Genomic DNA, 11,810 nt, shown 5'->3' with positions numbered 1-11,810 from the left:
CCCTGGTGGTGAGGCCTTCAGATGCTGGGTCGGCCGTCTCCTCCGCAGCTGGGGCCTCTGACTCTGGCAGAATAATGCTGCTGAGATCAAGCTCCGGGTACAGGCTTCGAACGGCTTCCCGAGCATCCTCGTACCCGACCCGATACGAAAGGAAGCCGCTCTCCAGAAGCCCTTCTCGGTACTCTTCCGAGTCACGGAAGTCTTCGATGGCCCGACCCATGGCCTCCTTCGCCGACTCCGCTTCTGCCCTCGCGATGTCTGCGTCGGCCTGGGCAACGGATAGACCTTCCTCGGCCTTAGCGAGATTTTTGAGGCTTACTCGGAGCTGCTTGTGGTCGGCCTCCAGCTCCTTGGCGAAGCTGTCCCGCTCGTGCCGAAGCCGATGGACGGTCCGGGACTTCTTCTTCGCGTCGTCCCGGGTCGACTGCAGCTCCGACTCCGATGTCGCCAAGGCACCCTTGAGTCGGGAGACCTCCTCCATGAGTCGGGAGACCTCCCCCTCGAGTCGGCCCTCTCGTTCGACCGATTGTTGCAGCTGGTCGACTAGGACGACCTTGTCGACTTCAACGGCCGCGACCTTGTCTCTCCAAGCCGCGCGCATGTCGCCGAACTTCCGGTATCCAGCCTTTAGCTCGAATATGTTGTAAACCAGCTGCACAAAACAAAACTGACCATCAGGAGATCGAGCTTACGGAAACTACGTTGAAAATGAAGGAGAGAGGAACTTACCCGGATCATCATTGGGTAGAACGAAGACAGCATATCGGAGACACGCTGGTTCTTCATCGCCTCGATGTCGGTGGGAAGGAGGAGCGCCTGGCACAGCCTCCTGGCCAAGTCATGGTTGGCCAGGCCCAATGCACCTACGGGGAGTGGGAAGTCGGTCGATCCTCCACCGCCGGCCGACCGTCCTTCGTCGCCCGATGCCATAGGGGCCTTCCCTCGGCCGGACGCCCAGGCCCTGACGTCAGAAATGGATGACAGGCTTGAGCCCGACCGAGTCTCGATCGATGGCACGGCAGCAGCGGGCGCGGGTCGCTCAGGTTCGTGCGCCTCCTCCCGATCCTCCTCTGCCGGCTGAGCGGCTGGTGCGCCTTCGACCGACTCATCGGCCGCCCTTCTTTCGGGCGAGGCGGTGCCCTCGCCCGACGGTCCCTCGGACGGGACTTCGACGAGCACTGTCGGCGCCGACAGTGCGATGACGGGCTCCACCCTCGACCCAGTCAGTTCGCTCGGTGGAGCTACGTGGGGCCTCTTGGGAGGCCGCGATGGCCCGGCCCCTTGCGCCGGCCTCTTTCGAACAGCGTACTGACGTACGTCGGCTGCCGTCATTCTTGATCTCGACGGTATATCTGCAAACAACGACAGACGGTCAGCACCATAAAGAAAAAATAAAAAGAAGAAAAAAGAGAAGAAAAATGAAAAACCGACCTAAACGAGGGACCGGACTGAGGCCGGCGTCGTACAGGGCCTGCTCGGTGACGAGCTCCCTCTGCTTCGGCACCAAGATGTCCTTCAGCCGGTAGAAGTCTTCCCGATCCTCGGCTTCCACCTGACTGTTCTCGTTCGGTTCGGTTCGGAGATTCCCCCAACGGGCAGGGAACTCCCAGGAAGCGGAAAATGATGCGAAGAAGAACTGGTTCTTCCATCCATGAATGGACGACGGAAGATCAGTGATGAAAGAAAGCCCCTTCCGAGGATTGAAGTACCACCACCCTCGAGCTTTAGGGTGGGGTCGGAGGATGAAGAAAGCTCGGAAGAGGGAGATCCGAGGATCAGTCGGCAAAAGCTGACAAAAAAGAGCAAAACTGACTATTAGCCGAACTGAGTTCGGCGCGAGTTGTGCCGGGCACAGCTCGTAATAGTCAAGAATGTTTCGGACAAACTCCGAGATCGGAAAATGAAGGCCGGCCCAGAGGTCCTCAACGTAGAAGGCCACCTGGCCCTCAGGTGGGTTGTTAACCCGACCGTTGGCACCAGGGGCGAACAGTCGAAACTGCTCCGGGATGCAATATTGCTCCCGGAGCCGATCGACGTTCGGCCCCAAAAGTGAAGAGATCTCCACCTCCGGGGTCGACCGAGGGTCGTCAGTCGGCTCTCCCGACCGACTGCCTCGTGGAGATGTTCTAGCCATGGACTGGAACAAAAGACAAGGAAATGAAGAAGAAGGCAGGGAGGGAGACGGTGAAGATGGGGAAGGCCCTTAGAAGAAAATCTGAAAGGAAGAAAGATGGAGTACCTGGAACTACGCGCGCAGAGTTTCGATAGCAAAGTAAGGGGGGTAAAAACTTGGGCATGGGCGACCCTGCATATATATAGTACCCCCCGACGGTCGAGATGAAGGCACGACCAACGAGGAGTCCCCAGATCTCGCCACGTGGCATCATCCGGACCGTCCGTCGGCCCGACGGTTCGACGCACCCATCCCCAGATCGAGCCACGTCACCCCCATCCGCTCCAACGGACCTGTCCCAATGACCACACGCCACGTGGCACAAAGGCCGTGACGTTTCGTATCCCCGAGGGGGCGGCGGGAACGACGGTTCCCCTTCCCGATGGGATGAGACGTCTGACACCGACGGGGCAGGGCACCTGACACCGACGTGACGCCTGGCGCCGACAGGACGTCTGATGCCGATGGGACAGGGCATCTGACACCGACAGGGCATCTGACACCGACGGGACATCTGACACCGACTGTATATCTGACGCCAGCGAATCGCCCGACATTCATGAGACGACTGACATCGTATCAACCCACGGTACAGTCGGAACTTGATACACAGAGGATCCACTCCTTTTCGCCCGACGCTACTGCCCAAACGAAGACATCGGCCAGCGCGCCGTCCGACTCAAGAGTGGAGGGGGGCAACTGTTGGAGAATACTGGCCGACCCCGCTCATGCCGACTTATGATCGGGCGCACACCACCGATCGACCGACCGACCGACCAACCGCCGTGTGCCGACCGATCGACGGCTGTCTACCGACCGAGGATATGTCGGTCGGGCAGACCTTTTCCGTCCTCCCGACCGACTGCATCGGGGGGTCCGATGCTCGACTCCTGCGACGTGCCCGACTGACCGTCGGAGGGGTCCGAATTTCCACCCGACGCCCCTCAGCTGGCCACCGACCTAAGGTCGGTCGACTCTTCTAACTGCCGTACCACTGCCAGGGACTGTCAGTCCTGGCAACGGCATGCGGCACTGCCGCCTAAGGGCATTATCCCGCCTAGGGCATTGTCAACCCTAGTGATTTGACAGTCCCACGGCGATTTGACATCTTTACGGTGACTCTGACTGTCTACAATGAATTGACAATTCTTCAATTGTCCGTGCCATTAATGACGGCGCCATACCACGCTCCACTATATATATCGGGGAAGGCAACAGTGCTAGGGCCCGGGGAAAACTCTTGGATTTGCTCCCTCTCTCTCCACCCCTCTCTCGTTGAGCTCTTTGTTTTCTTCTCACTGTTGCCTAGTCTCCTCTCTGACTTGACCGTCGGAGGGTCTCCGCCGGAGCCATCTCCGGTCAGTGCGGACTTTCTTTTGCAGGTACTCATTCCCGACAATCAGGCGATGAGGGGATTGACCGCAATAAGAAGAATTATGCAGGTTGTCTCAAAGATGAGGAGCACAGTTGAGAGATAAAGAGAAATTGAAGGGAGAGGCAAAAAGAGTATGCTCGGATTTTGGGGGCTTGGAAAAGAGATGTATAGAATTGTACTCTTGAAAGGATATTGGTGTGGGTACAGTGCTGCTTGCCGAAGCGCCGAGTCGGTTTTCTGTCTCTGCGATTCTCAGTGCAAGCATTAATCCTAATTTGTATTAGATATGATAAATCTCGGTTTAAGGGGGACTTTTTGGTGAGTTTTTAATCCAAGTAGAAATTTTTATACTCCTAACCATGGGCACTCTTATGGATACTGTTTGTGTATTGGGGCCATAATTGCAGTAGGGGAGCCGCTCTATTTAGTCCCATATCGCTGGTTTAGAAAATAATATAATATTTTAAGAGAGAGAAGTCTCGCACTCTGTATAGCCGAGCTCGGCAACGCGAGCTTGTAACCCACGTGGGGGCAATGGGTGGTTTGGACACTGGGTTACGCCTATTGGTCTGGGTGCAGTTGGGGCAATTACAAAAGTTGTAGCTTTTATTCCTATTTTCTCTGCTAGAGTAATTTCAAAGGCATTTAGCATATACCCTTCATTCCTGCTTGATATATTTTTGCTAGGTATAACTACTCTCGGACTTATAGGTATGTATAAGATATACCCTTTATGCATGCTTTTATTCCTACTTTCTCTGCCACATAAATATAATTCAGAGTAATTTCAAAAAATATAGCCAAGTACAAAATAGTAGTCACTTGTGGGATAATAATTCCTATGGAGGCAAAATGTTTCAACTCCAACTTTTTGGTGAATTTACATCAGATTATCAGTTTTTTTTTTTTTGTCATCAGATTATCAGTTATTGAATTCTTTAGTATAAAAGCATTGCTAACCAAGTTGCAAGCTTCACGGGCATATTTGCAAGCCGGACCTGGACAGTTTGGATTGGGCCGATGTCATGCTGAATCCTGGCTCAGCTTTTAGTCTAAAACCTTTTCATAGGCCGGACCAAGGTTGATCCAATTCAGTCGGCCAACGAGTTAATCTTGGGTCCAAATTCATGAGCCTAAAGGTAAGAAGGACGAGCACCCTACCCATTTGCAGACATAGGCAGTCAACAGTCTCCAATACTCAAATGTGTTATTAGCCAGTCTGATGTCCAATTCCAAATGCAACAAGGTCATAGTTGCATATTGTCATCAAGCAATAAATAAATGTTAACAAATTATGCGGCTATAACTATCATCATGAGGGACGGTAGGTTCCCCTATCCCAATGAGTCCAAACACTCCTTTCCCACCATGTCCCGAGGAAAATTTGCACACACCCCTCTATTCTGTATCCTGTGCCCCCCCCTCCTCCAACATCAACTTCAGTTGGTCACCCCAATTGCAACAATGGAGACCATTTCCTGTTCCTGTCTCAGCTATCAAAGGCCAAGCCACTGACTCCTACCAACCCATCACAGTCTGATGATTACCATGAGATGTGTTCCATCGTGTTATGTTAGCTGCATATAATAATTTATGAGGTTAAACACTCTATGGAGAAATGGAAGTCCTTCAACAACACTAATACCTCCATATAACGAAAACCTATGGTGATCTGGTCCTTGTGGAGGCTTAAGGTTGAAGTTGATACAGATTGTTTTGATGGAAAAGTTTGCTTGGCATCATAATACCACTTGGTGAGTGGCAGCTTGCTTGGCAATTCAATCTAGCATGGCTGAAAACAATAAGTGCTTGCATCATAAATGATACATCCCTCAAAAGTTTTCATGTAGGACCCATACTTCTAGTCCTATACAGTGGATTAGGCCACCCATTTAGTCATCGCTCTATCAACCAAATTCCATCCAACCCAAATTTTGTGGAGAGAGAAAAAACCTCCATAGATTTTATTTCTTCCTACAAACCAAAGACTAGGATCTGAGTGGGTTTGGATAGTTTCTTAGAAATGCAAGCTAGATGAGCCAATAGATCTGATTCTTATAGGATTTTCAGTTTAATCCTATAAAAATATACAAAGAGATCTTTTAGAAAAAAAATTCATGTAGTAGGATGATGATACATATCTAAAATCAATGAATTAACTATAACATATACCAAATAAGATTTTCATACAGTAAGAAAGTATACAAACAACATAAACCAAATAATTTTTTCGCAACGTGTGTATCGTGCACATTTACAGCTTGTAACACAATCTCTAATAGGCATTTTGTTGGAAAAAAAAATTTATCCCTGCTAAAAAAATTGCGAAGATGGGAATTTTGAAGTTGATGGTTGGATTTTTTGAAAGTTATGACCACAAAGTTGCGAATATTTATCTTCCTCCCAACTAAGGCATGGGCTTGGATCCAAGAATGTTAGAGGAAGCTTAGAAATTGCCCAAATAAAAAGAATGGTGAGAAAGAACCCTATTGGGATGATATGGCATTTGAAATGAAGAACAAACAAGCCTTTATGAAAATATCTTTGTCAACAAATTTTATAAACCTTGATAACTAGAGACCATTTGAAAGAAAATGGCAAAGTATTTTTGGTTAATTGACAATAAAAAATATATGAAAACAACTAGAGTATAGAACGAAAATTGAAATATGCGAATAGAAAAGGAAACATTATACAAACAAATAAAAGTTGGAATACGGAGGAAAAGATAATTTTCTTGAATAAAAAGGTGGTTTAATGTATGAGCCTCTCCTGCAATTGTAAAATCTAGGAGGGTTAGACGTAAGCAGCAATGTCCAGGCATGCAGATAGATTGTTTCTATATTTTAAATCCATAACCTCCATGTTATAATACAGTAATCTTATTTTTGTGCCAAAGCTTTCCTCAAAATAAGTGGGAGCAAAAATAACTATCTTGAATGCTAACACTAAATTTTTCCATATTCTTCTTCTCTAATAGCTTAACCATTGGACAGAAAACAACTAGGTTAGATGGTCTAACAACGTCAACAAAATCCAGTGGGGCGTGTTTGATTGTGGGATACTCCTTTATATCCGGGTGATAAAATAGGTGCTTCACAAATATTTTTTTGGTACTTGTTCCATAGTGAAAGCATGCCCTACCAAAAAGGCGGAATATAGTAATCACGGTTTAACCTCATTTTTTTGGCTTCAAGTTATTTATTAACCCCCTTAATTCCCCAATCAAAGGGGCCTGAAATGTGCATGCTGGTGTTGTTTTCATTCAAAGTAAAACTTTAAATCAATTTGTTCTTCAATCACACTTTCCATTCCCTCCTCATTCCTTTCCACTCACAAAACTTCATTCCACCACCAATGCCACCGCCTCCAACCCAAGCACACCACCTCATTGGCACTGCATCCATGCAAACTACCAATCAGAGTATTCCAAGCCACAGCCAAATGAGCTGCTTCACCTTCCAACTGAGTGACGACAGTAGCACTACCCCTGCCTTCGGTTCATTGGTGGAGACCGGCATCAATAAAGACTTCCTATTCTTCGACGACAGTAGGTCTGGTTACTTAAGCAGTATAATCCCTGAGAGCTGTCTCAGGTCCTCCCCAAGACACTTTTCCCCCAGCCAGCATAATAACAGCTCGTGTGAGTTGAATACTCCAATCCATTTCTGTCATGCCCCGAATTCAGCATCTAGATCGGGCACACACTCTTTAGGACAAGGCCCTAAAGAATATGCTAGACCTACTATGCACCTCACTGTTCGATCCCAAATCCCATAGAATTCTTCTAGACCTGAAAAAAACAAAAAAAGATGTGAGCTTTATGGGCTCAGCAAGTTACCAATATCTCTAAAGGATCAAATATAACTAATTTTCAGAAAGATAACCATATAACAATAATATATAACAAAATAATTTTTTTTTGAAACATGCCATGCAATTTTATAAATATCAAAAAAAAAATTCTCTCTCAATCTTTGGTGACTACGGCCACTATCTGCCCCGTAACAAGGTCCAAAAAAGACTAGCTCTCAAAAATAAATACGCGATGCATCAACGTGTGTCAGCAATCAATCCCGACTGGCTAGGCCCAAAAAGAACTAGCTCTGATTCATACAGCTATGATTCATCCCATGACAAGACAAAAGACTAGTTTTGAAATATACACAAGATACATCAACGTGTGCCAGTGATCAGCTCCAACTAGCTAGGCTCGAAAGAATTAGCTCTGTCAGCGATCAGCTCCGATTGGCTAGGTCCGAAAGAAATATGTTTCCGACGTGTGAACAACAATCAGTCCCGTTGGCTAGACCAGATCATAGTCTAACTTAAGAGTTTTTTTTCTCATGATTTTTTCAACTCAATTTTCATATAATCCAAAAGGTAATAAAATAATTTTTATTTAAAATTTCATGCATCAATGAACATATATAATTTTCTTTCCAGAGATCATATAATATTAATACAAGAAAATTATTTCTTTCCAAAAATTTGTATCATGTAAAAGTAACATCATGCTTGATCCAACTTTTCTAAATTACTTTTCATAAAAAAATACATAATTTAAAACTTCAATAATTTCTAAATATTTCAAATATAAAATCTAATTTTTAAATACATAAATATGTGTATAAATTAGATCCAAAGATAAGAGAAAACTTGCATCAATGAAATTTAAAAGTCATGATTTTCGGCATGTGGCTTGATCCTCGGATCCGTGCTCTACTCGATCTAGATCAATATCCTAGATCAGATCTAATTCATTGATCAAAAATTAATTAATTAGACTCAATCTAGTAAATCAGTAAAGATACAAATAAAAGAATAATCAAGATCCATCTATTTGCTCTGACTCAACTAACCTGAAAAAAGGAGATGCTCATTTACATCGTGATGTAGGTCGGTTTATAGGATGAATTTAAACAGCTCGGATCCATTTTCTTTTCTTTTCTTTTTTTCTTCTCTCTTTTTTTTTCTTTCCTTTTTTTCTATCCTTTTTTTTTCTTCTCTTGTCTCTCAGATCTCTCGTTCTCTTTCTCTCTCTTCTCTTTCTTTGCCCCTTTCTTTCTTCTCTTTCTCAAGCCGAATTGGTGGCTTTCTTTAAGAAAAACAGGATGAAGAAGGAGGGGTGGGGTTGGCGATGGCCGACGGCCCAAAGGACCAAGCGATGGTGGTTGGAGCATTGGCAGTGAAAAATCCTGATCGTGAGAGATACATAAAATGTGCGAAGAAAACTGAGAATCCAAGACATTTAAGAGGAGTAATGGTAGCGGTGCTTGGCTATGGTGGCCACCGGAGGTGAGAAAAGAGGAGAAAGACGATGGAGGATTTGGTGATGGAAATCGATCGAGAGATGGAGGGTTTATATAGAAGAGGATTAGAAGGGATCAGGTTTTACTTCTCCTCAGATAAAGCCGGATTCCGCCAGCTTGATCAACTCAAACTCCTCCCCACCTGCGTGCAACTCCTATCAGGTCACACATAGCCCTTATCCTCTCCCCATGGCTGCAAATTAACAGGGGATATGGTTCCCTTGTTTCACCGAAACTCTCTTCTTCACCTCATTTCTTCATTTTTTTTCGTCAGTTCCTATGAAGTCAGCAAAAGATGCTGGCTTCAAGGTGAACCGGGACCGGTTCTCACATTTCCCCTCTTAACCAAGTTATGAGTCATGGATCTAGCAGTGCCTCCTCTTATTCTGCAACAAATAGGGCATTTTTTGATGCCTATAGTGGAGTGGGTGCAATAAGCTCCGAGGACTTCTCTCGCTTCACAGAAATGAACGCTGATTTCTGGGTGGATGAGCCATTATGGGAACTTAGTGCATGTGAGTTCCCTGCCAGCAATGCTAGCAGCAGGGGGGATCTTAGCACTTCTTTGATGCAAGGTCTACCTTGTGTGTCATTGCCCCAGGCTTCAGAGTCGTACTCTCCAACAACTTCCTCACTGTCTAATGTTTTGACTTAGGCTACTCACTTATTTGAGCATTAGGTACTAAATGCCTTGGGAGATGCTTGCTTTGTGGCTTAAACCTCAGGTCTTTACTGCATTGCACATCTCTGGGTGTTTTGTTCTCTTTCTATTTTGATTCTGTTGGTGCAAAAATCCGCTTGCACTGAAGAAGCTGGAGTCCAGGGAGTCGCGGTCACCGCCGGGACCTGCAAAGGAAGTCTAAATCGGAGGTGGGGTTGCTCCGGCAAGACCCTCCGATGTCCAAGTCAGTTCTCTGCCTCAACAAGAATGGAGTGCTCGAACGGAGAATTTAGCAGAGTTTTGAGGTAAAAAATAAGAGCTTATAGAATAACGTATCTGGGACCCCATTTTATAGGCGGAGGGGGCAGTAGCCTGATAGCGATATCTGTAACCGTCTGGCAGTGGGCTGCCCAGGGTCAGGCGGAGTTTGTTGCGAAGAGTAGTGGAGTGGACCCGTGGCTATCACCGGGGCGTGCCACGTGGAGTCTGCCGCGGGGAGTGGAGCAGCATCCGTTGTCGCGACTTGCCAGCGGATGGGAGAATCGCGCGGTATCCGTCGCAGGAAGTGGAGCAGTGCTGTGACCGTTACTACGGCCTGTCAGGGAGTGATGGAGCTGCGCGGAATCCACCGCAGGAAGTGGAGCGGGATCGCGGTGGCTGCTGTGTCGCGCCTGGGAGTGCAGATCCGTCGGCTGAAGTTCGGCAGCGGTCGAAGCTGATGACGGAGTCCGGCTCCCGCAGGAGTCCGGGCGGAGTCCTCCTACAATTAAAGTCAGGTGTGAAGTCCGGCGCCCGTAGGAGTCCGGACGGATCTTACCGGCAGTTGAAGTTGGCGACGGAGCCCGACTCCCGTAGGAGTCCGGGCGGAGTCCCCCTTGAGGTTGGAGTCGTGGGCGGAGCCCGGCTCCCGTGGGAGTCCGGGCGGAGTCCTCTCGGAGTTGAAGTCGTGGGCGGAGCCCGGCTCCCGTAGGAGTCCGGGCGGAGTCCCCTACAATTAAAGTCAGGTGCGAAGTCCGGCTTCCGTAGGAGTTCGGACGGATCTTACCGGCAGTTGAAGTTGGCGACGGAGCCCGGCTCCCGTAGGAGTCCGGGCGGAGTCCCCCTTGAGGTTGGAGTCGTGGGTGGAGCTCGGCTCCCGTGGGAGTCCGGGCGGAGTCCTCTCGGAGTTGAAGTCGCGGGCGGAGCCTGACTCCCGTAGGAGTCCGGGCGGAGTCCCCTGCAATTAAAGTCAGGTGCGAAGTCCGGCTCCCGTAGGAGTTCGGACGGATCTTACCGGCAGTTGAAGTTGGCGATGGAGCCCGGCTCCCGTAGGAGTCCGGGCGGAGTCCCCCTTGAGGTTGGAGTCGTGGGCGGAGCCCGGCCCCCTTGAGGTTGGAGTCGCGGGCGGAGCCCGGCTCCCGTGGGAGTCCGGGCGGAGTCCTCTCAGAGTTGAAGTCGCGGGCGGAGCCCGGCTCCCGTAGGAGTCCGGGCGGAGTCCCCTGCAATTAAAGCCAGGTGTGAAGTCCGACTCCCGTAGGAGTCCGGACGGATCTTACCGGCAATTGAAGTTGGCGACGGAGCCCGGCTCCCGTAGGAGTCCGAACGGAGTCCCCATTGAGGTTGGAGCCATGGGTGGAGCCCGGCTCCCGTGGGAGTCCGGGCGGAGTCCTCTCGGAGTTGAAGTCGCAGGCGGAGCCCGGCTCCCGTAGGAGTCCGGGCGGAGTCCCCTGCAATTAAAGCCAGGTGCGAAGTCCGGCTCCCGTAGGAGTCCGGACGAAGTCTACTTGCAGTTGGGGTCGTGGACGGAGTCCGGCTCCCGTAGGAGTCCGGACGAAGTCTGTCTGCAGCCGTTGGAGTCGAGGACGAAGCCCGGCTCCCGTAGGAGTCCGGGTGGAGTCTTCCTGCAATTAAAGTCAAAGGCAAAGTCTGGCTCCCGTAGGAGTCCGGACAGGGCTTACCAGCAGTTGATGTTGAGGATGGAGCCCGGCTCCCGTAGGAGTCCGGGCGGAGTCTACTTGCGGTTGAAGTTGTCGGCGGAGTCAATCCTCGATAGCGGCGAGTGGGACACGCAGGACACGTGGTAAGCACTGGCTGGTCTAGGGACACCCGCCACCATAATTGCGCTAAGATCCGCTGCCTATTTAAACCCCCTACCCCTCCTTCGGAGCCTTACTCCGCCTAAAAGACGGCACCTTTCTTTCTTTTGAGAGCCTAGCTATTCAGCCACCCCTTGGTGCCCCTGCCGACTCCGAGCGCCCTCCGCGCCGGTCACTGCCGTCTTTCTGCCATCCTCAGACCCCCGATTCCTCT

General features: G+C 49.1%; 1 protein-coding gene across 1 annotated transcript; it reads left to right on the top strand.

Annotated features, from left to right (window-relative positions):
• Positions 1-6,857: 6,857 nt before the first annotated feature.
• Positions 6,858-9,515, top strand: LOC140853629 (uncharacterized; the record flags this gene model as incomplete). Its single annotated transcript, XM_073248279.1, has 2 exons — positions 6,858-7,212; positions 9,193-9,515. Coding segments are annotated over 2 exons (678 nt in total), but the record flags the coding sequence as incomplete, so codon positions are not given.
• Positions 9,516-11,810: the final 2,295 nt, after the last annotated feature.

Source organism: Elaeis guineensis, chromosome 14 (assembly GCF_000442705.2).
Source record: "Elaeis guineensis isolate ETL-2024a chromosome 14, EG11, whole genome shotgun sequence".
Lineage (NCBI taxonomy): Eukaryota > Viridiplantae > Streptophyta > Magnoliopsida > Arecales > Arecaceae > Elaeis > Elaeis guineensis.
This window is presented reverse-complemented; position numbering and strand designations above follow the sequence as displayed.